Consider the following 26,691-nt stretch of genomic DNA (forward strand, 5'->3'; position numbering starts at 1 on the left):
CAAACAGGATGAGATTAAACGAAAAGGACATTAAATAACGCTCGTATATATACATCTCAAATTCTAAAAAGAAAAATGGTTTGATGTTTAATAATTCATAATTTGAACGACGGCCCTTTAGTAGATTTTTCAACGCATGGGTTCGTTATTGATGAAAACCATCTACATTATACATTAATTTGTGATCCACGATGCAGGTGAAATACACCGAAGATAGTCTTGTTAAATAGAGGATTAAAAAATTTACTGTGACGGGTCCGAATAAGCATGGTTTAACGGATATTTTTGAGAGCCATGTACCTACTTATGTGGCTTTTTCTCGTGGGTAAAGTAAAATCATCTACAACATCTTCAAACGATACAGCAGAGGAGAGTTATGAATTGATTTCTGAAGGCAAGTGTTAATTATATTTCATATCCCTGTAGGGTCAGATAACTTCCTGGTTTTCGAAATATTTTCAAAATGAGAGAGAAAAAGAAAATTCAGTCTTTAGGTATACAAAAAAATCGTAAAGATGTGTCTTGCATGCAGTCGCCGTTGTCATTAATAAAGCGTAATGTTGCCTGCAACAAATTGGCAACAGTGTTCATTTGTCGAGAAAATTAAGCGGGGGGAAAATGGATTTTTAAAAAAACTTTGCTCAAAGTGCTGTATCTTGATTTTGAAATATTGTCGATTCATATTTTGTAATATTCAATGAAACTTTGAATTATTCAAGTTCAAATTTTTTCACAAACTGAATTGATACTAGTAATGTCATCTGCTTTAATACGTATTGATAGTTTCATCTTTTGTACTACGAATTGATAGTGTCATGATCTGAAATACAAATTGATAGTGTCATAATCTGTAATATTTATTGGTAGTGTCATCTTCTGTTATACGAATTGGTAGTATATCTTCTGTTGTCATTGTTTGTTATACCTATTGATACCGGAATATTGTAATTTTCTGTAATAATAATTAATAGTGTCATCATCTGTAATATGAATTGCTAGTTTCATCTTCTGTAATACGAATTGATAGTGTCATCTTCTGTAATACGAGTTGATATTGTCATGGCTGTCATCGTCTATTATATAAATTGATAGTGTCATCTTCTGTTATATGAATAGCTAGTTACATCTTCTGTAATACGAATTGATAGTGTCATCTTCTGTTATATGAATTGATAGTGTCCTCTTTTGTTAAACGAAATAGTGTCATATTTAGAAATACCAATTATTATGTCATCTGAAAAATACGCATTGGTAGTGTTTATGTTCTGTTATACAAATTGACAATGTCATCATTAAACGAATTGAACGATTCGCCATTTGTTATACGAATTTATAGGGTCGTCCTCTGTTAAAAGATAGTGTCATCTTCTATTATATGAATTGCTAGTTTCATCTTCTGTAATACCAATTGTTAGTGTCATCATCTGCTATATGAATTGATAGTGTCAGCTTTAATTATACGAACTAGTAGAGTCATATTCTGTAATAAAAATCAGTAGTGTCGTCTGAATAATAAGCATTGGAAGTGTTTATGTTCTGTTATACGAATTGACAGAATCATTATTATACGAATTGAAAGATTACCTAGTATCATGGGCATTTTTCATTCATACCACGCCACAATATTCCTTTCCGAAATCGTCCCAGCCCTCTGTGAATCTATAACTTATACTCTTTCTCTTTAACAGTATATATATTTTTTTTCTTCATTTTTTTGCAGATTTATTACGAATGCATTCTAGTTCTGATGTATCGTATCACAGTTTATGGAACAGATTTGGTTTTAACGGACACGACACAGACAATAATAGAAGGAGGGAAATAATTGATGACTGGAACGAATTGAAACCTCTAACTGTAGGTATAATAACCTGATTCACCACTATTACATAGTTAGAAATGCATTCCCTATCTAATCTAGGTGTATTGATACTGGCACTGACCATTTGGATTTTATCTAAATCATCTGAGAAATCATACGTTGTTGATTTGCCGTCAAATCTATTAGAAAAACACAAAAGTCCGTTATATACGGTCATATAAAGGGGAAGTTTAGTGAGACGAAACTGGTTTTACACGGCCATTTTTTAATAGAAATTCCCAGTATAGATACAGAAATAATGATACTGGTAATTCTTTTTGATTAAAATTCCATATCTGTATTGCAGTTATCCTTTTCATCTGTTCGTCCACACATATATTCGTCACACTTTTCTCTATTACTACATATTTGGTCAGCAACTTGACAGTGATGGGTTTCACTTGTGCGCTTTTAAAATCTGTTAGGTATCTTCTTCATGCTTTGAATCGAGCTTTAAATATAAATTTGCGTCACATGTTTCTGTAGTTTTACTGAACAGAATGACTTCCTATTTAGCCAGCAGCTCAACAGTAATGCCTTGTACATAACGTGTGTGCTCTTTTCATATATGTTGTACTAGTTTTCCGATGTAAAAAACGCATTAATTTTTGTTTGTAATGTAATCATTACTTGGAGTTCCCTCCTTGCCTGTGATTATGTATAGGTTAGATAATACTTGGTTTTGTTTTATAAATATATAAAGCCCGAGACGTAGCTAAGGGTTTTAAATGTTCATAAAACATGACCATGTATTGTCTAAATAATCTATATCATATTCACAAAGAACACCAATAACCTCTCCAATTGTTATAATCAAAACTTAATATGAGTTCAATTTGAGTGAACATGGTTAGTAAAAGGGATAAAAATCATATTTATTAATGGTTAGATAAAATGAAATAGCAATTACATAGTTTTGTGATAACAAAGCAGATATCTTCTGCTTCAGATACAGTGTGATATTAATAATTATATCGAAAACTCTTTCATTATAAATAGCACACACGACTTAAAAATCTGTTTTACTAACATTTTTATAAACAGTTTCAACATAAGGTGTGTACTTGTTTTATTGATGAATGTATTGTTTTTTTGTCGAGGCTGTGACATGCAATATTACATGTCTTACATGTCTTGAAAGCGGATGCATATCGATCCTAAATTCCAGCGTCGGCGGCTGCGACAACGATTTTTTTCAGTCTGTGGATAAATGTTTTTATACATAAAAACGTTTGTCAAACCTTCATGAAGTTTTAGGAAATTTGGAATAAACATTGTTTATGACCAAAATACAGTATAGAGAGCAAAACTTTTAAAATATTTATTTTCATTTTTTGTCGAGCCCGCAGAAAGCTCGACATAGGGATAGTGATCCGGCGGCGGCGTTAGCTAACTTCTTAAAAGCTTTATATTTCTAAAGGTTGAACACCTGGATGCTTCATACTTTGTATATGGATGCCTCATGTTACGAGGTTTCCGTCAGTCACATGTCCAATGTCCTTGACCTTTATTTTCATGGTTCAGTGACTACTTGAAAACAAAGTTAAGATTTTTTGTAATGATAAATTCTCTCTTACTATAAGTAATAGGCTAACTATATTTGATATGTGCGTACCTTGCAAGGTCCTCATGGCCGTCAGACAGTTTTCACTTGACCTCGACCTTATTTCATGGATCAGTGAACAAGGTTAAGTTTTGGTGGTCAAGTACATATCTCAGATACTATAAGCAATAGGTCTTGTATATTCGGTGTATGGAAGGACCGTAAGGTGTACATGTCCAACTGGCAGGTGTCATCTGACCTTGACCTCATTTTCATGGTTCAGTGGTTATAGTTAAGTTTTTGAGTTTTGGTCTTTTTTTCTAATACTATATGCAATAGGTCAACTATATTTGGTGTATGGAATGATTGTAAGGTGTACATGTCTAGCTGGCAGATGTCATCTGACCTTGACCTCATTTTCATGGTTCAGTGGTCAAAGTTAAGTTTTTGAGTTTTGGTCTTTTTTTCTAATACTATATGCAATAGGTCAACTATATTTGGTGTATGAAAATATTTTATGATCTTTATGTCAGTCGCTCAGGTTTTATTTGACCGTGACCTCATTTTCACGGTTCATTGGTCAGTGTTAAGTTTTTGTGTTTTGGTCTGGTTCCTTAAACTATAAGCAATAGGTCATCTATCATTGTTGTATGAAAGAATTAAGATTTATATATTGAACTGGCTAGTGACATCTAACCTTGACCTTATTTTCATAGTTCATTGGTCAATGTTAATTATTTAAAGTTTATCCAGTTTATCAGTTACAAGAAGGGATAAGTCAATTATATCATGTATTGAATAATTATAAGATATAATTCTTTTTTATATTCATTTATTTATTTTTAATCAGAAATGAATTTGAATATTGAGAAACAAGAATCTTTTTGTAACAATAATGAAAATATGATTAAATCATACATTTGTGTCATAAGTGATATTTACTGTACACTGATTAAATGAAACATTGGAAGGTGTGGAAATGTTAAAGCAAGATCACTCATGAATGCATGAACATTTGTCCTGTAATACAGTTCACCAGAACCATATTAATTTATTGTTTGAATGTGTACAGATTGAACAATATTTTCTTTCCACAAAGTTAAAGAATAACATTTACAGAATTGTATACATATGATCTGAGATAAGTATACTTTTTTTTAAAAAATAATCCTGATTTGATGGAAGCAAATATAACTTATATTACTTAAGTTAACAAATTGTTAAAATTTATCTTTTTTGCAGATATATTATTTTCAATAATTATACATGTGTTCTTATTGTTTACATTAGTTTTTTTTTTGTTAAAAACATAAGATAATAATATTACTAAGTAAATGTATATAGAATGATAGATATGAGAAATATCAATTAATATTATTTTTAAGCTTAATTATATTATGTAACAATTTCCTTTTACAATAAAAAATTATACCTCACTTTAAAAAAGTGCGGGTACACTGTTTTTCCTCTGTCTGTCAATTGGTCAGTCCATCCAGCCACCTATCACTCTGTCCCTCCATCCGTCTGTCCATCAGTCCGTCCGTCTGTCACATGACTATTTTCATCGCATCTTTCTGAGGAACTACATTACAAGGATTTCTGAAATTTGGTTTCAGGGTTTACATAAGTTAGTTATACCATGTTATGCGTTTTCAGATTCATCACTCAACAACTTCCTGTTTATCGAACACTTGTATCATTTTACACATATTAGCACAGTTGAAAAGTTTCGTCACATTTTTCTCAGGAACTACAATACAAGGATTTTCTGAAATACGAATCAATGTGTGATGTGTTTTTAGATTCATCACTCAACAACTTCCTGTTTACGAAAACGTTTTAAAGGGGGTATCATAAGTAAGCAGTTGCTCACAGTTTCACTTGTTTGCTATGGGCTCAGCAAAACAAAAGAATCTCATCCAATCACTTCTTCAAATATGTATTGCCCTTTATTGCTAGGCAGTTACTTCCTATTTGTGATAATTAATATTTGTATTAAAGGTGCACTAGCTACAAGATATATAAAAAATATAATATAAATATTTTTTTATAAATCAGTAATGAAATGCAAATAGTGAAATACTATTTTACTTTTAGCAGCCAGTTTGGTTCAATTTTGTGAAAATAATGTAAAAAAAACACTGATTATGAATTATTTACTTGCAAGTGAAGAATTCAATTTCATTCAATCCGAATTCAAGTGACCTTCAATTTAACGTCTTTAATAGCTTGCGATAGATAACACGAGAAATGTATGTGTAAAGTTATTTAAAAGAAAAGAATGTCAACATTGAACGTGAAACAAAGGTTAATAATTTGATTGACTGATTCCATTCACAAAAATCTTTCTTTTACAGGTAAAAACAATGAAAAACATTTAAATTTTATCTATAATATGAAATTAAATAGACCTAGAAAAATTTAACAGCAGGAGTTTACTTAATCTATTTATATCTATATTTATGTTATCATTGCTTAAATGATCATCAAATGATTTTAGAGGTCAACTCGATAACTAATTAGATGGCGTCTTGACTGAAATACACACGAAACGAGCTACGTTTTTCCATGCCCGTGTCCTTTTAATTGCATATTTTAGCTTTTTAATAGTTTGAATTAATGTTTGACATTGTTTTAAATCAGATATGAGAATTTGATTAAAATCGGTGAACATGAATTTGACAGCTAGTGCACCTTTCAATACACATGACCATGCAAAGTTAATTACATATTACCTTTTTTATATCAAATGTCTGATAAACAAAGGTAAGTATCATATGCATGACATAGTGAGCAACTCTTTGTTGCGATTTGCACATGTCTCATTTAGGGACGACATCAAATGTTCAATGAAGGATAAAAAACTTAATTCATATAGTTTTTTTCACCGACACCCCTACCCCCTCCTAACTTAATTTGGGAAAAATTGATTGACCAATATGGATATTATATAAAATCGATGTCAATAAAACAAAACTTGCAGCAAATTATTTGAATTAAGTTTTGTATCCTTCATTTATTTTTTGATGTCATCCCTTAAGCCTCGGTCACACCTTACCGGATAGCTCGAACGGACGCCTAACGGATAACTTTTTTTCAATCCGTTCATGTCCGTTAGACGTCCGTTCTTATCCGTTAGACGTCCGTCCATATCCGTTGCATGTCCGTTAGAGTACGTTTTATCCTTCGACGTCAGTTCTGTCCGGTGGAAAATTTTGAGCATGTTCAAAACTTTGAACGGAAGTCCAACGTATAAAATGTCCGTTGAACGTCCGTTAGGCGTCCGTTTTGTACGGTACTCGTCCGTTTCGTTTCCGTTTTGTATCCGTTACGTGTCCGTTATACATCCGTTGGAGGTCTGAAGATAAATTCACCAACGGACTTCTACCGGACGTTTAACGGATAAAACGGATTAAAGCCAATTGAAAATTTTGCGTCAGAAATGCCAATTATTGATATGTCAGATTTCTTAAGGTTCATGAATTCTTATTATTCATAATCAATCTTAGAGTAAGGGCATGTCTTCACAATCAAGCAGCTCTTATTCAGACCAGACACTGCCCTTTGGCAGCATTTTGAAGAACAAACAAAACCAGTTACACAGAAACATTTTGAATATTAATGCGATTTACATGTATTATTATTTTCCGTATATCCTGTTCAACCGTTTTATCCGGTACGCTTCCGTTAGGTGTCCGTTTTATGCGGTACTCGTCCGTTGGATGTACGTTCGACATCCGTTCTGTCCGGTACGTTTCCGTTTCTCGTACGTTGCATATCCGGTGTGTGTCCGTTATGCATTCGTTACACGTCCGTTTTATTCGGTTAGTACATCAACGGACTCTCAATGACAATTTTGTCAACGGACAACTTTTATTTTCATCCGTTAGGCGTCCGTTCGTGCTATCCGGTAAGGTGTGACCGAGTCTTTACACATTGTGCTTTACAGATATGTATATATGCAATTAATGCAGCAAATCTTACAAGACTAGAAAAGGTCTTCAAAACCATGCATGTAATATATGCCAACTATGTAGGAAAACCTTCCCATCAGCACAAAAATTGAAAAGACATAATGGAATTTTGGATACTCAATGCTCTTCAACTTTGTACTTGTTTGGCTTTATGAATATTTTGATATGAGCGTCACTGATGAGTCTTATGTAGACGAAACGCGCGTCTGGCGTACTAAATTATAATCCTGGTACCTTTGATAACTATATGCAAACAACAGATATTAAACAAGGAGATGCTGAAATGCCAACTTTGTAAAAAGGAATATTCTACAGAGAACAGACTAAGATCTCATAAATGCTCATATTGCCAAATGTGTTCAATTCTTTTCTTAACATACCAAAAGTGTTCCAATGACACATGAAGTAAAGCATAACACTCCGAAGTCAGATGAAGTAAAGAATAATACTCAGAAGACAGATGAAGTAAAGAATAATACTCAGAAGACAGATTAAATAAAGAATAATACTCAGAAGACAGATTAAGTAACATTGGAAAGAAAGATAAAAGAGAATACTACAACTGCATCAAACAGCATACAAACAAATATAAAAGGTGTGTTTCTCAAATTATAAACAACACCAAGCAGTTAGAATCAAAACCTTTCACAGGAAAAACACACATGATAATTTGAAAACAAACTTATGGAAAAGAAAAGAAAACCAAAAATGTATACCATAATTCAGCTTAACACATACAAACAACATAAGTAGCATGGGTTCAAATCAAGATCATGAAATCTTCCAATTTAAACCTATAAACTTGACATTGCAAATGAAACTTTGCACAAATTTAGGGTTTAGGTTTGAGTAATCATCATATCCATTGTATGATTTAACTGCGCCAAACATAATTGGAAATTTTAAAGACTTACAGAAAATTATAGGTGTTGGAAACTGCTTTACAGAGCCATTTCTTATGCTATTACAGGAACTGAGACAAATCACATCAAAATAAGATCTGCAATAGTTAATCATATCCATCAGTTAGGGACAAATCTTCATTCCCTTCTACAATATGGTCAAACATGTTTTTCTCATGTACTGCAAAATCAAATAAATATTCCAGGAAGTTGGGCAACAGAAGTTGTGATTTTTGTAGCATCTAATTTATTAAGAACTAATATTTTCACCTATGTCAACACTGGCAATAACTCATATAAGTGGAACAAATTTGATGCAAACTACCTAAATCAAAATATTATAACAGATGAAATTGGTATTTATCTAAACCATACAAATGGTAATCATTATGATATTGTTTTGTCAACTTCAACTGTACATAAAACATTGGCCTGTGGACTTTTTGATGAAAAAAGGGAACAAAGACAACCAAAATACCGAGAATCTGAAAAATTTAGAGAAAAGAAAATAAGGAAAAAGAGTATGTGAGAAAATTCATGCAAATTAGACGATCCAATACAGATTATGCAGAAAAAGAAAGAATAAGTCATCAAAATCGAAGACTAGATAGTAAATGTAAACATTTTGAAGTAGACTACAACAACAAAAAGAAGGACAGATCCAGAGTTTGTTGCATTTGAGAAGGAGCACAACAAAAAGAGAAGGTCAAATCCAGAGTTTGTTGCATTTGAGAAGGAGCACAACAAAAAGAGAAGGTCAAATCCAGAGTTTGTTGCATTTGAGAAGGAGCACAACAAAAAGAGAAGGACAGATCCAGAGTTTGTTGCATTTGAGAAGGAGCACAACAAAAAGAGAAGGTCAAATCCAGAGTTTGTTGCATTTGAGAAGGAGCACAACAAAAAGAGAAGGACAGATCCAGAGTTTGTTGCATTTGAGAAGGAGCACAACAAAAAGAGAAGGTCAAATCCAGAGTTTGTTGCATTTGAGAAGGAGCACAACAAAAAGAGAAGGTCAAATCCAGAGTTTGTTGCATTTGAGAAGGAGCACAACAAAAAGAGAAGGACAAATCCAGAGTTTGTTGCAAAGCAGTAAGAGCACAACAAAAAGAGAAGGTCAAATCCAGAGTTTGTTGCATTCGAGAAATAGCACAACAAAAAGAGAAGGTCAAATCCAGAATTTGTTGCATTTGAGAATGGGCACAACTAAAAGAGAACGTTTGATGCAGAGTTTGTTGAGTTTGAAAAAAAACATAATAAAAGTAGAAGAACTGATCCAATTTTTTTTTGAAATTTGAAAAAAGATTACAATAATAAAAGAAGTGACCCAACCTTTAAAGCCTTTGAGCATGACATTGATAGGAACCGCAATAGTAGTATTAACAAAGCTTTAGATTCACATCAATTGATTGATACATTTCAAAATGAGGTTTCAACAGCTTGCATTTACAGATGTACATCTTGTGACCAGCTGTGGTTTAAGGAATCTGTTGAACCAGTTGAAAAACTACAAAATGTGGTAGAACCCTTATTTTCACAGTGTGTTCGAAAGAAAAATAGTATTGATGAATTCGAGTATGTCTGTCGCCAACATGTTTAAAATCTTTGAAGAAGGGTGAACATCCCAGTAGAGGTCAGTTTGGTATTCAAGGATATGTAGTCAATGTTCCAGCTGATAATATGTCAACTGTTAATATACTCCCAAGAAGACTGCTAAAATTGAAAAGAAGATTGAGATACAAATCACATGTAATGTTTCAGAATATAAGACCACAAAAATGTATAGATGCAACAAAATATCTTCTGACTAAGCCTTTATTTAAGCAGTACGTCACATATGGACTTGATGAGATATGGCTTACTGAACATATGAAAAGTTTAGAAAACACAGATTGGGATATATTTATTGAAAAAAATCCAGAAACAAATAATCCTCATCCAGTTAAATCACCTGAAATAAAAAAAAAACCCAAACAGAATGAAACAAATGCTGAAATTAAACAACAGACAGACATGACAGAAGAAGATGACCTATGGAGTGAATATGATGATGATGATTTTTTGAATAAAGATGATATGGAAAAACAGCAGGAATGTGATGGGGTCTATGACACAATGTTAGATAGTCAGAGAAATATACTGTCATTTGCACCAAGTGAAGGTAACTTACCAGTTAGCCCTTTTGGAGATGCTATTGAAGAATTATCATTTCCCGGTTTATTTTGTGGTGAAAAAAGTCCATCAAACAAAGAACGTTCAGTGTTGGTGAAATATAGTCTGAACTACGTCAAAATGATCGAAAAGCAGCACAAAATATTACTAATATCTTTTTCAAAGCCAAAACAATTCAAATGAAACAAATTCAAGATAATGTTTGGTTGTCATAATGACGAGTAAAAACTAGTGTTGTCAACGGTTAACCGGTTAATCGGTCGAACGACCGAATACCGAAAACCAAAAACGTTAACCGGTTAACCGGACTTTTTTCATTTTTGACAGATTTGATATAAATTTGTATTGAAATCATTAAATAGTTAGGTTTTAATTAAAAATTGTCGTCTTGGTAATTAATTTGACAGATCAATTGTCCAGTAAATTGGTTGCTATTGTTAACCCTATACACATAAAATTAATAAGAACTTGTCTCTCAGCTCGGGCAGGATCTTAAAGAAACATAATTAGTATACATGTTTTTTTAACAGTAACTTTAAATCAGTAAGCGATTAAATTTACGATTTACTCCATTATTTCGTTTCTGATCTAATATTGTGTAAACCTTCACCTAAATGTACAACCTCCGTCGCGCAAGGCTTAGTCTTACTTTAAACGAAATGCTAACAAAAAATTGTGAAATGCAAACCAATGTGAATGTACTCAATGTATACGTGATAGTACGAGTAACATGCAAACAAAGTAAAGAAACGGTGACCTATAGTTGTGAATTTCTGTGTCATTTTATTCTCTTATGGAGAATTGTCTCATTTGAAATCATCTTCTTTTTTATAATTAATCTTTTAAATTGAAATACTCCACATCATTTTCGGAGTCAACAAGTGATTTTTCAATCTGAAGTTGGTACAAACGCTATAGTTGATATGGTGTAGTTGATTATTTAAAGTCAAACTTCGCCAGGAATCCTCACAGACAAGCCTTATAACAAAGAGAACAAACTTCAATTCTAAAAGCGTAAATTTATGACTTGGATGAAAGGTTGTCAAATTGACACTCATACCACATGTTATATCTATGTGTGGTACTATTGATAAGGCTTTCAAGCACCAACTCAAACTACCAGTTAACCGGTTAATCGGTCGATCGATTATCCGAGTAACCGGTTAGGCAAAAGTGTACGATTTGACAACACTAGTAAAAACAAAAGGAAAGAAAATTACAGAAAAAGATTTAAAAGACCAAAGCAATGTTGATACTTTGGTAAAGTTAGATGATGGTTACAGATTATTTAGAACACTACGAGGATCACCACCATACTGGGAATCTGCCAAAAAAGATTTATTTGCAATGGTTAGACAATAAGGTTTACAAACTTGGTTAATATCAGCAGAAACAAGATGGAAACCACTGTTTAAGTCACTTGGAAAAATAATTGATGGAGTGCAGTATTCTGATGAAGATATAAATATTATGACCTGGCAAACTAAATGCAGATTGGTACGATCTGATCCAGTCACCACTGCTCGCTACTTTGATTACAAAGTACAGAAATTTTTCCATTCATTTTTGAACTCATCTGTAATGCCTCTTGGGAAAGTTAAAGATTTTTTTTATCGAATAGAATTCCATCAAAGAGGTTCACCGCATGTTCACAAACCTGCCGTTTTAATTTTCCACTACCGCCTATGAAAAGACTATCATTCTAGATAAACTGCCATCAAATATGACTCCTAAGGAAGTGAAGATGCATACAAATAACTATGAACTTATTCAAAAACATTTAGCACAACAAATGTCCTTAGATTGTACTAATGAAGAATTTTTTGCAAGACATCAAAATGACCGAAGATGACTATATTCTTGCCATTAGATCATCTTTAAAAGAAACAAAGACTCTTTTTAAAGAGAGATCCATAATGCATTCGCGTCAATGGGTACAATGATACTGTGTTGCAAGCAAGGATGGCTTATATGGACATACAATTTGTTACCAATGCATTTGCATGCTTAATGTATATTGTTAACTATGTCAGTAAAGGACAGAGAGGGATGAGTAACCTTTTAAGAAGAGCATGCGAGGAAGCTCACAAGCAAAATAGGTCTATGAACAATCAAGTACAAACTATGGGTAACAAATGTTTAAAACATGTCGAAATATCTGCACAGGAAGCTGTTTACATAGTTTTACAAATGAAACTGAAAAATTCAAGCTGTGGACGTATTTTCATAAATACATCTCCCCCAGATGAACGTCCATTTATTATAAAACCAAAATGAGGAGTTACAGAAGTTACCAGATAACAGCACGAATGTTCAATGTAACAATGTTATAAAACTATATTCACAGAGACCCAAGAGGGTAGATACTATATGTTTGGCAGATTTTGCAGCATGGTATGACCTTAGGTCAGAAAAGAAAGGAAAAATAAATAAATTGGAAAATGAAGAAGAGATAGAGGAAACTGACATTGAAGATAATTTGGAAGATGAGAACTTAAGTCAAGATGAAATTGACTCTGAAAATGATCCTAAAACTTTAAAATATAGGAATGGAGTAATTTTAAAACACAGAAAGAAGAAAAGAGTCATCAGATATGTAAGATATTCAATAACAAAAGACCCTGAAAATTTCCATAGAGAAAAACTTCTTCTTTTTCATCCTTGGAGAAAGGAAGAAAGGATTATATATCCCTGTGACACATATGCAGATAAATACAACAGTGTTAAAGAAGGTACTGACTGCAATGCAACTCAATACGAACATCATGCTGAAGAAATTGAAAAAGCTGAACAGCTTATTGAAAATGAGTTAGAGGAAGAAGCATTTGCCCCTTTAACACAGCATATAGAACTCAAGGATGAAGATGAAAAAGAATCTGAAGACCTTCATAGATGGGTGAATACATCTTCACACAATATGATATTGCCAATGATTTGGATTTTGATTTGTACAGGAACAGATATAGAAGAAGAAAAATTAAAAAACTGATTTACTGATACAGAATTTAGAAATATGGCTAGGTCATTAAACCGGAAACAAATGGAGTTTTTTTATCATGTGCTTAATATATCAAAATCTGATAACAAACAATTCATGCTGTTCTTAAGTGGTGGAGCAGGAGTAGGAAAAACAAGACTTACAAAATGCATATACCAAGCACTTATAAAATATTACAATACAACACAGGGAGAAAATCCAAATCAGAAGTCCATTATTCTGGCCGCACCAACAGGTAAAGCAGCGTATTTGAAAGGAGGTGTTACGTTGCATGCAGCATTTGGAGTTCCAGCAAACCAGGGGTTTCAGTATCGTCCATTAAAACATGAACTTTTAAATACATTAAGACATCAACTTGAACACCTTCAACTTATTAGATTTCAATGTGTGGATCAAAATTATTTTGTTTTATCAACCAGAGAATGCAAGAAATTATGGGTGTATCAAAACCATTTGGAGGTATTAATATCATCACTATAGGAGATCTTTTCCAACTTAGGCCAGTAATGGATTCCTGGATTTTTAAACAACCTTCTGGTAATTCTACTGAAATTTTATCACAAAATGTGTGGAAAGAAAAATTCATGTTTTATGAACTGACAGATATTATGAGACAGAAAAATGATAAATTATTTGCAGAGACACATAACAGAATAAGAGAGAGAAACCAAACTGTTGAAGATGTGAATTTTTTAAAGACCAGAGTAATAAAATCTTATATTCCAGAGTATGCTACATTTGCCACTCGTCTGCTTTACCACAACAAAAGTGTAGATATGTTGTTTGTACAATGAGTGCAAAACCATAAAGTGATAGTTAAATGCATAGACATTGTAATAGGAGATATATCTGCAGAGACAAAAGAGAAAATTAAAGAAAAAGCAAAGGATTTTGAGATGGGACTGTCCAAAACATGTGATAAAGCTGTTAGAGTGCATACAGAGTTAACAGTTAACATTGATCTATTTGATGGATTAGTTAATGGAGCTGCTGGAGTTTTATCAAGGATATTGAATGTGTCTGTTCCACGGGGTATATATCTCCCAATTGATAAGATATTCCCGTGCTTGCATTTCCTATCATGATTTTCTTGATAGAGGGTGGCTGCTCACACGGAAGCTATTAAACCAAGAGTTCCAAATGGTGAAGTTGAAATCATCCCTTCGTTTTACGGACACCATCACGAGTTGGTTGACCGTTATGGAATAACCGTTTCACAAATGATATCGGATATGTTCCTTACGTCGTAACTACAATCCCCTTCCCTTTCATGAATGAGACCTACCGACTTGGACTATTTACCGGATTTGTTATCACATAAGCAACACGAAGGGTGCCACATGTTGAGCAGGATCTGCTTACCTTTCCGGAGCACCTGAGATCACCCCTAGTTTTTGGTGGAGTTCGTGTTGTTTATTCTTTAGGTTTCTATGTTGTGTCATGTGTACTATTGTTTGTCTGTTTGTCTTTTTCGTTTTTAGCCATGGCGTTGTCAGTTTATTTTAGATTTATGAGTTTGACTGTCCCTTTGGTATCTTTTGTCCCTCTTTTGTATCATATTTCAATTCATTATTGATGTAATATGTATACAATATGTATTCAATACCGTAAGCATGTTGAAATTAAAAAAAAATACTAACACTTATTTTAGTAAAGTTAACGAATATTATATGATCAACAATAAAATGTCTTTTTATTTTATACTTTATTGATTGATTACACATCTATTTATAATTTGTTTACCTAATCCTGACCTAATGTTGATTTTTAGTTTACTTCTTAAATCTACTCATTAAAAGTAAAAACAATTTTGAAGTGAGAATAATTTTATAATGTTATATTCATTAGGAATAGGATGAGTGTTTCAAAACTGATGAAATGTATAAATAAGCAACCTGAAATACCTGAGGGACTGCAATTTAAAATTCCAATATTAGTATCCGACAGTAAAGGATTTACAATGAGGAATAATTGTTTAGATTATGAATTTCCTTTAGAACTGTGGTGTTTATCATCTGCAAGGACTAAAGAACTAGTTGATATCCTAGATGAACGTATTGAAAGGGCAATTAAACGCCATAGTCATATAATTTTGTATATGGTCAGGAACATGTGACATTAGTTCAAAAATTGGAAAATACATAGAAATTTGATCAACAAATTTTACAGTAGTAGATAGAGTCATTGAACAATATCATAGAGCAATAGGGATTGTAAATAAATATCCAAATAAGACAGAAATCAAATTTGTGGAATGCCCTACAATTTCATTTAAAAAATGGAATAAAAATCATGGAAAATTTGATTCAAATTTGTATAAATGGGATGATAAAATTGCTACAAAACAAATCAATCATTATTATTTAAATTCAGAAATAAAAATTTTGAATCAAAGATTGTAAAAAAAAACATTTTAGCGTTTAATCAATATTTTCTGAGAAGCAGGAAAAAAAATAGATGGAATACACCCTGAAAGATATTTAAGTTTATCTTGGACTAAATATCTACTGAAAGATACATACAAAGAATGTTTTGTAAATCTTCACTCCTCTGATGAAGTATCATTCTCAGTTGACGATCCTGATATCACATGTTAATTAGACAGGTAATATTTTAAGCAATAATGTAACTAATTATGTTCATTTTTTACATCTAGTTATTTCTCAAAATAAAACATGAACTGCCATTCGAAATAAAGCTTTAATTAACAAACCGCGTGGAATAGTATATAAATAGGCCTCCAATTCCCAATATATGCACAAAAAAATATGTACATCATGATCCATTTATATGTGTCATATCCAATTCATAATGCATTTAAAGGGTTGTGTATTAAACAGAATCATATTTTGTCCTCTGGTCTACAAGTTTGGAGATTATTCAAATATAGATTGTCTGTCTGTCAGTGTCAGATCTTGTAAATGCTCTTAAATATACAATTCTTGCAAGATTGCTATAAAATATGTTTCAAACGTATATAGTATCAAATATTGTTTGGGCTTATATAAAATCTTAGATCACTGTACATCCTTCAACCATGAGGAAAATCTATTTATAAAATGCCCATTTATGATATGAATAAAACAATTCAAATGCTAAAACTAATGGTCTAGTTTATAGCAATGCAATTTGTGAAATACAAATATAACACACAATCCAATGATATTTGCTTATTTCAACAGATATAAATTAAGCTTTGTATGTTTAGCTATTGATTTGACATTTTTGTTACCTTGTATCATATCATGATTCCCATGATTTTATAGTTCAATTTGGAATTGGATAAAATGAGATAGTACTAGCAATGCAATCCACCGGCACTACATGATGACTTATAGAACGAAATTCAAAACAGTGTGGCTGTGGTCATTGATTGACACATTAAATTCATCCATTGACTGGGACAATTTAGGTGAACGTTTGTATGTAACGACCACTGCTCACTATGTACTTTTTAAAGACACTTAAACTATGGGGTCACCAAAGGTTCTTAACACCTTAATAAAGTAATTCGAAAAATTAATCAGAAATAACACGATGTTTTGATTTATATCAATTATATAAATCAAAGCATAAAGGTTATTCCTGATTAATTTTTCGAATTATTTTATAATTAAATGCGTTAAGAAACCTTTGGTGACCCCACAGTGTAAATGTCTATCGTAGGTACGTCGTGAACAGTGGTCGTTGCAGACAAACGTTCACGTAAATTGTCCCAGGCAATGGATGAATTTAATGTGTCAATCAATGGTCACAGCCACACTGTTTTGAATTTCATTCTATGTATACGTTCTATTCTCCATATATTATATATCTCTGAAATATATTGTTTATTTTTTCATGTTAATCATATTTTACAGCTATCAATGTTTATCTATTATTATGATTAATTTTTAATGTCTCTTTTTAATTTACATGCATCACTTCCTTTTAAGGAAAACTATACATTTATATTACACTTTCAATTCCCAATTAATCTTTCTAAATTGTTGTAAAAAGATAAACCATATGCAATATCATCATCTTCATCCATATCATTGATGTTTTTTCAAACATTATATTTTGAACTAAGTTAATTCATCAAAAAATCAAGGAAAGTGGAACTTAACCTTAAATCCTGACTTTTATCATGTAAATTAAAAAGAGATGATTATTTATCCTTTATGAACATCATCTTTTTTTTCAGTTAACAATGGGGAAAATAAACAAAGCCTTAGAAAAAGTCAAATCAAATGCAATAAATCTCAGCAGGAATATTTATGAACTGAAAGACAATCGCAATAAAAAACCCAAATAAAACAGCAGATTGTGTAAAAAATATTACAAAATCTGCAAGGATAATGAAGGCTTCCATTGGGTCTTTTTCCTCCTTATTTGCCAACTTCATTATTGGAGATATTGATAGTTCCTTGCAACTGGTTCAAAAATCCGCAAAAGACTTGCAGGAAGCTCATAGAAATATGAACTTACCCTTGAAAACAAATCAGAACTCTTGCCAAAGGAAATTGATCAACTTCAAGATTTCATAACAGCATTTGAAAATTTTCCACAATTTAAGGCAAGTCTTCACAAATCAAAAAATAATAACTTAATAATTTTACTTAAGAATTGAATGCTTCTTTTTGTAACTTCATGGGGTGTAAAAGCGTTAACCGAAGTACATTTTGTATGAAGCGCTTTCATACTAAAAATGTGCGCAAGGTCAACGCTTTTACAACCCTATGAAGTTACAAAAAGAAGCATTCAATGCTTATAATTACATTTTTAAGAAATGATCATATTAAAAACACGAATTTTATTATTGTTTTATTTAATTCACCTGTGCACTTTATTGTGGGTCCACGTGTTATCATAAATGAAAAGTTTTATTGAGCAATGCAATTGCTTACGGAATAACACGTGATGTGCAGTTAGCCAAGCAGAATAAAGTATCATAATGAAACATACACCTAATGTAATTATTAGATGAACAATTATTTAATATGTAACTACATTTATCAATAACAATATATTATATAAACCAATATGAATACATAAAATATTACAAAGCCAAAAAACTTTATTTAAATACAAATAACATTTTCAATCTGTGAAGTAATGTTTCAATTATTAGCAATTTATTATCTTGTTCTTTTGAAAAGACACTCACAAGATTTAAGATTTTATTTTGTAGTCCAAATAGATAAGATATATTTTTTTCACAACATGATTCATAGGATGTTACAATCATTTCATTAAGAATAAAAAAAAATTCAATAAATTAATTTGACATACATAAGATCCACAAATAATTTCAGATTTAAAAATCTTAAACAGAAAGAAATATTGCCTGAAGATAACCCATCTACTAGTTACAGCACTGACACAAGCAATGTGGAACAAAGGGATAATGATGAAAAGGCATAATATTCTCTATCTTAATTTTTCAAATTAATGTTCAATTAGAATCAATCATTCATATCAAAACAAAATATTTAAAAAAGTGAAATAATTACAGTATCTCAATTATATTCATATACTTTAATTTTGGATGTAATGCATCGTCTGATTTGCTGGCGTAGTTTAGTTTATCATATCATAGACACAATTTTGTCATGTCTTCAACATTATTTCATGATTTACGCCTACTTAAAATGGAATTTAGAATTAAATTATAAGACATAAAAGATATTACAGTCATTCTTTAATCAAATCCATACAACAAAATATTTCCAAGAGATTTATTGCATTACAGATTTTACATATGACCAGTTTGTTTCCAACTATATTATTCCTATTAGGTCAATAATGAAGTTGATGGTGATGATGATACCACTGATAGTGATGAAGAAGGTGCTTTACTGAGTCAGCTGCCAGAAATGCCACCATGAACTGATTATATTTATATTACTATGTATAATGTACTTTTAATGTTGTGGTGTATCTTCTGTATAATAATATGTATTGTTAACTATAACGTTTGTAATATTCATGTAGAAAAATACATCTTTGTCTATAAACATTTTTAATAAATGATTTTTTTCCATTAGATATCCTTCACAGACTAGAAAAAGGTAACAGCATTTCTGGTGGATCTGGTATCAAGAAAATTCCTTTTATCCAGTAACAGTTGATAATAATAACTTTCAATTTCAGTATTCATAACATTTTCATAACTTATAACTTTATCACATGTCAAACTATGTTACTTTTCAGAACTTTACTTCCAATGCTTGTGTTTAGATATTTGTCTTATATTGAAGTCTAACAATTACACTATCATGTCACCTCTATCTTTAGTTACCATTATCAATATAGTTGTATATCACTAAGTCATTTCACTCTTAACCACAGTTATCCAGTATATCTCTATATAAATAATATACAATTGGTAGTCTGAAGACACTATAATAGTTGTCTTCAGCAGGACTATCAGCAGCGTTAGCGTTCATAAAGGCATCAGCAGCAGCGACATTATCTCATTATTTACAGTATATATAATGTTTCTCTGATAGCATTTACTTTCAATAAAAATACAAGACAGGCGAGAAATTTTTGTGTGTCCACTCTTGTTCTTGTTCAGACTAGTCTGCAGAGTTGGCAGTATGGATTACATATCAGGCTTTAAAAGTACAAATTGAAAACCAAATGATTGCAGAAATTAAAAAAAAAACAAAAAAACTTTTAAGATATGTATACTAGTAATTGTCTTGAAATTTAAAATTACATTCTAACAGTTTGATTCAAATTTCAGATTAATATGTATTTCTGCACATCATACTATCCGAACTGTGACGAAAATGACAATATGCTAGCTATTTCTATAGATGTAACACAAACTACTGATGGAAATATTTCTAAATGGGATACTGTAGCATGTAAAGTTAAATACACATCTACAATAACAACAAATTGCAGGTACGGTCATTCAGTTACATGTGGATATCTAAAATTATGCAATCCAGGAGCCCGAATTATTGTCCTTTTTTTGTCTTTTATTAGAAATAAAAAAAGGCGATGTGGTAAGATTTCCAATGGGACAGCTTTCTATGACTCTCTGTATGACCTCGAGTTATGAGAAAAACTATTACTATATCTTAAAAGTTCATAACACGCCCTGGCAGTAGAACGTGTGTAATAAAAAAATACAACTAACGGTCTGATCTATACTTTATAAACGAAAAGTAATGAAAGAAGACGGCAACGAACCACAACCTCTAGGTTACAGGCCCACTCAACCCTTCCCAATCTTACATAGATAGTAGCGTAACAACAAAACGAAAGAACAAACTGAAAAAAGTCAGGATTATATGAGTGATGTTATTGTCCATTTAGCACGTTTTATACAAGAATATACTATAGTATTCTACGAATGTATTAGATATTGAAACGAAATTAAGTTTCAACTGCTGATCGATCAGACCACAATTGGATTCTACTTAGTTTCTGTCCTACCAGCGAATTTTTATACGCCCGTCAAAATTTTGACGGGACTTATTATGGTATACAAATGTCCGGTGTCCGTCCGTCTGTCTGTCCGTCTGTCTGTCCGGCGTAAACATGTCGCACCGTAACTTGAGAAAGACTTATCCAAATTTCATGAAACTTAACATAGTTGTTTCTTATGATGGTCAAATGATCTGTATACTTTTTGGTGAAAATAAGATTAAAACTTTTTGAGTTACGGCACTTTGTAACTAAAACAGGGGTGTGTTTTTTTCACATGTCGCACCGTATCTCAAAAACCATTCTTGATTATGGCTTAAAACTTTAAACACTTCTTAGTTATATTAATCTTAATATCTGTATACTTTTTGGTGATGATTCAAAATTTTATTTTTTAGTTATTGAGTATTTTGTAAAAAAGGGGGATGGTTTTTTTTAAATGTCGCACCATATCTCAAAAACGATTTATGATTATTGCTTAAAACTTTACACATGTCTTTGTTATATTAATCTAAAGATCTGTATACTTTTTGGTGATGATTCAAAATTTCATTTTTGAGTTGTTGAGTATTTTGTAAAAAAGGGGGAGTTTTTTTTACATGTTGTGCCGTATCTCAAAAACAATTGATGATTATTGCTTAAAACTTTACACACTTCTTTGTTACATTAATCTAAAGATCTGTATACTTTTTGGTGATGATTCAAAACTTTATTTTGGAGTTATTGAGTATTTTGTTAAACAGGGGAGGTTTTTTTTTACATCATGTCGCGCCGTATCTCAAAAATAATTTATGATTATTGCTTAAAACTTTACACACTTCTTTGTTATATTAACCTAAAGATCTGCATACTTTTTGGTTTTGATTCAAAATTTTATTTTAGTGATATTTATTTTTTTTGTAAAATAAAAACAGGGTTTGGGGTTTCACATGTCCCTCCGTGTCTCAAAAACAATATATGGTTATTGCTTAAAACTTTCTCAGAAACTATTTATGATTATTGCTTAAAACTTCTACACAAGACATCGGGCGTATCATGCGCTCATGGCGCAGCTGTTTTTATTTTATGGTTTCGATAACAAGACACAACAAATTGAATAACGCACCATAACAAAAACAATATAATTTGATGGAAATAGATATCATATCATATTATACAATCACAGGCGTTTGTCTCAGAATTTGTTTCCCCTATATATATACCTTCATACAACACTGTGTTATATTAAGGTATATAGGGGGAATTCTGTGACAAGTGCCTGTGTAAACGTTATTGGTTGAACAACATGTACTTTATTCCGTTTTTAATGCCAAATCTATAGGCATTATGTTTTTCGGTCTGTGCGTCCGTCCGTCTGTCCCGCTTCAGATAAAACATTTTGGTCAAAGTAGTTTGTGATAAAGTTGAAGTCTAATCAACTTGAAACTTAGTACGCATGTTCCCTCATAAAATTTTTATAATTTAATTGCCAAATTAGAGTGGACACCAATTTCACGGTCCAGTGACCATAGAAAAGGATAGTGCGAGTGGGCATCCGTGTAATATGGACCTATTCTTGTTACTTTATGAATTGGTCAATGGATTTTTAATAAAATCATATATATTAAATGGCATACATATAATATTTCCAGATTTTTAGGAGAACACACTATCGAAATACATGATAGAGGTATTGAGATTAGTAAACGAAATGGACAGTTCAACATACAGCAAAACAGTTAGTATATTACTTGATAACTGTTGAAAGAAAGATTGATCCGTTTACTAAAAGTATAAGACTGCATGCTGTCAAGTGTGTCCATTAGACTCGAGTTCAGAAGTTCAATTGATTCATGAGAATGTCGTTTTTTCTCCTTTGTTATTCTTTTTTCTTTTTAATATAGTTAGCTTTACATGCTTGTTTTTGATATTGCAATACCATGAATTGATAAAAAAAAAAAAAATCCCGAACAGACAAATATTGTGTAATTTTCATTCTAATTGTGGGATTTCTCTAGTGAAATATATGTAATTTGGTAGACCAAACGACTCAGTTACGGAGGTTTTTATACAAAAAATGTCAAGTTTGATATAGCATAATTAACATGATGTTCCTTTTGACTTCCAGGCAAAACGAATTCAACACAATATCTTTTCGTAGTGGGCGTTTACAGTAAGTATATATGCAAGTACTACAGCAATATTACAAAAACAATGGAGCATGCGTATGATCTGTATGATGGCGTGCATGGTTTGATAAAGGTTTTTCCTAGTATGAGTTGAAATACGACAAGAATTTGTAATGCCTATTCGTTTGAACGATAGTCCGGAGATGATATAATTCACTAGTTGTTTGTAAAAGACTTTCCTGTTTTCAAGTAAAAGAGGGACAAAAGATACCAGAGGAAGAGTCAACCTCAAAGATTGAAAATAAACTGACAGCGCCATGGCTAAAACTGAAAAAGACAAAGAGATAAATAATAGCAGAGAAGACACAACATAGAAGCAACGTGAACCCCACTAAAACTGGGGGTGATCTCACTGATAGGTGATCCGGGAGGGTAAGCAGACCCTGCTCCACATGTGTCACCCGTCGTTATGCTTATGTTATTATAAATCCGGTAAAACACAGCAGTTGTGTAACAGTCTCATTGATAAAGGTTTTGGGTTTATGGACATCTGGTTCAACAAATGACGCTCTATTTTGTTTGTTTACAACAGTATAAAAATCAAAACAAACACTTTATAAATTTCATGCGTTTGATTTTTTTTTCTGGATTTACCCACATCAAGTACACATAAAGCGGCCGAATATTTTAAAACAACCGAAACAGTTGAAGAGTAATATAGCTTAACAAGACTTTAAAAAACCCAAATCCATCTAAGGCAAACTTAACCTGAGTGAATAGACATCTAAACATCCTTATGTGTTCTTAATTTATAACCGGACAAATCGTTAGTTATTTATCCTGTCAGTACCGAAGTATTGACTACTGAGATAATGAAACCCTATCTAGGAGACTAATAGTCCACCAGCAGCGAACTGTTTTGTAGGCAATAATTGGTAAACATAAGACACAGTTGTCGGTATGAAGTTAAACAACTGAATGCTTCTTTTTGTAAATTTATTGGGGTGTAAAAGCGTTGACCAAAGTACATTTTGTATTTCCGCGCTTCATTCTAAAAATGTGCGCACGGTCAACGCTTTTACAACCCTATAGAAGTTACAAAAAGAAGCATTCAATACTTATAATTACATTTTTTAGCTATGATCATGAAAACACGAATTTTATATATTTTTTTATTTAATTCACCTGTGCTTTTTATTGTTTTACCACGCGTATTATGAATGAAAAGTTGTATTGAGCAATGCAACTGCTTACGGAATAACACGTGATGTGCAGTTAGCCAATCAGAATAAAGTATTATAATGAAACATACATTTAATGTAATTATTTCAATATGGTAAGGTTTTCAAGTTAATATAAAACAACAACTATCTGTGATCTGGAAGACCTGGTCAAAAACTACATCATTTGGCGTGTGCGGTATTTAGGACCATTGTTGATCATTGGTAAATCAGAGCTTGAATTAACATAGACAGCATGTATTGGTGGTAGAGTGGGGCGCTCATATTCGCCGTGGACACAATTTCGCCGTTTTATGATTTTGAGGTGTAAAAACTTCAAAGGATGGTTGAAATGGAAGAAATATGCCGGTAAATTATATTTTTATAACATATATGATTATTTTTGAAAATGAGACTAAATTTCGGCACTTACCTCAAAGGACCGAAAAACGGACAACGATTTTCAGCCAATTTCCTGACTAAAAAAAAAAAGATTTAAAAGAAGTATTTCTTAGTAATTCTTTGACTGGTTGCCCTAAACTTCAGTTTTTTTTACACTTTTCAAATGTCTGCTGTTAATCTATACTGAAATGTATTTGATAAATATTGTTTAAAGCTGAACAGTTATTTGGTTTTAATTAGATGTGTAACAACGGCGAATAAGTGTCCCCCGTTGACAAAACATTAGGAAATTTCAAACACCCTTTAATCCAACTTTTCAGATGATTTTTTTTCAAAACAAACACGTTTTAAAGCTAAGAATATTTTGCATGTGAAGTTATCTTCATATAGAAATATCAGTATACTTCAAAAACATGAAGACCTAAACATAAACCGAAGAAAACATGGAAAGATATGGCGAAAATAAGCACCCCACTCTATACGGGACTGTCATTAGTTCACAAATATATTAAGCTCGTTTTCTTCACTCTAGCCATGTTTAATATCGTTTAAAAATTTTGGTTCGACATGTTCCCGACGTCTTGTGCTTTCATATGAAAACAACGGATTTGAATCGAGGGAAAAGTATATCTATTAATAAAAAATACTGAAAAACAAAGTACAGCCACAACATAAAAAGAAAACCAGACAATAAGACAAACTGTTCCAAAAAACATCACAAAGAAAACTAGATTAAAGCAACACGAAACTCCTTTAAAAACTTCGGAATCAGCTGCTTCAGAAGGGTAACACACAAGTGATGTCTCGCAACTCCACACAGACACATGTATTATATGTCTCTGGCTTGAAATATTGTTACGGGAATACATATTTCAAATTTCAAATATATTTCAGATGAAACTGTTTGCCTTTGTGATTGTGTTTACTTTGATAAAATAGAAGCATTTAAGAACCAAACTCGGGAGAAAAAATCTATGGAGGAATTGAAAGAAGAAATGGCACCGGAGTTAGCAGAAATGAAAAAGAACTTGACTGTTGATCCTAAAAAAATGTCATCATTTTTAAATACAAAAGTCAGCAAAGGCGACGAGCGGAAGTCGTCGAAACAGATTGGTGTGTTAGGAATTGTTTTTCTGACAATCGAAGTGTGTGCACTTGTATTCGCAGACTTGATATCATATAGACAACATTGGGCAATGATCCGTGATAATTGGAATGGCTTTCGAGCGCGTTTTTTTTAACTTTTGAAGAAATATGATGATCGAATAAGTCATGTTTTATTGACAAAACAATTGTAAATAGCGTGTATGTTTGTTTATGTTTATGTTATTTTGATTGTTTATAAGACAAAGGTAAGTCTGGTGATGAAACTTAATGTTCACTAATTTAGATGTGCTGGAAGATTGTGAGAATAGTGTATTTCTGCAACTCTTAATATAGAAGCCGTTATTTTATACAATTATAGCCTTTGTATAGTTATATCGACATATGAGAAGCATATTGACTGAGGATGAAGTAAAATGTTTTGTTTGAAGTCTAGATATATAGTTTGTTTCTGATACCAAAAAATGTGTTTAAAATGATAAACAACTGATTAAATGAGGGGTATTTAAAATTTAAAACAGAATTCTGTTTAGAACAAAACCTTCTGAAATTAAAGCAGGTCACATTAGAGTGGGTAACATAAAGTTCCCTTTGAAACCAGGTGAGAAATATAGAGTATTGAGAGATAATTTGTTCAATTTTTGGAACAAGTCTTGGTAATTTTTTATATTATTATATTATTTGTATGTAAATTATTGTAGTATAAGATTGTGAGAAACTCATACCAAATATCCCCAAAATGAGCTTTGTATTGTAAAATTTTATAATGGCAAATTTGTGTATAGGCTTACTATAGGTAACAACTTTTAACCAAAAGGTGAAGAGGAGCTACTCCAGTGATATTTTTTTGTAGATATAATGTCTTTATTTTTGATAATGTAGTATTTTCAACTTTCTACCTATATTATAAAGTAAGTGGAGTAAAATATTCTCCTGTTACCCTGTCTGCTGTGGCTGATTTTTTCTTAATAAATTTTGTAAACTT

General features: G+C 31.8%; 1 protein-coding gene across 1 annotated transcript; it reads left to right on the forward strand.

Annotated features, from left to right (window-relative positions):
• On the forward strand, window positions 1–26,691 carry LOC139516685 (uncharacterized). The gene is made up of 6 exons (XM_071306918.1): window positions 1–394; window positions 1,721–1,857; window positions 20,181–20,344; window positions 22,504–22,589; window positions 22,980–23,024; window positions 25,497–26,691. Exons 1-6 carry the CDS (start codon window positions 295–297, stop codon window positions 25,841–25,843), a joined length of 879 nt encoding a protein of 292 aa, XP_071163019.1. The 5' UTR covers window positions 1–294; the 3' UTR covers window positions 25,844–26,691.

Source organism: Mytilus edulis, chromosome 3, assembly GCF_963676685.1.
Source record: "Mytilus edulis chromosome 3, xbMytEdul2.2, whole genome shotgun sequence".
Classification (NCBI taxonomy): Eukaryota; Metazoa; Mollusca; class Bivalvia; order Mytilida; family Mytilidae; genus Mytilus; species Mytilus edulis.

Excerpts from the sequence above, each read along its gene's own strand:
- LOC139516685 (XM_071306918.1), top strand. The coding sequence starts at position 295 with ATGTACCTACTTATGTGGCTTTTTCTCGTGGGTAAAGTAAAATCATCT. Across the intron at positions 395-1,720 it reads TTATGAATTGATTTCTGAAG|ATTTATTACGAATGCATTCT; the intron begins GCAAGTGTTAAT and ends ATTTTTTTGCAG. Across the intron at positions 23,025-25,496 it reads TTTCGTAGTGGGCGTTTACA|ATGAAACTGTTTGCCTTTGT; the intron begins GTAAGTATATAT and ends AATATATTTCAG.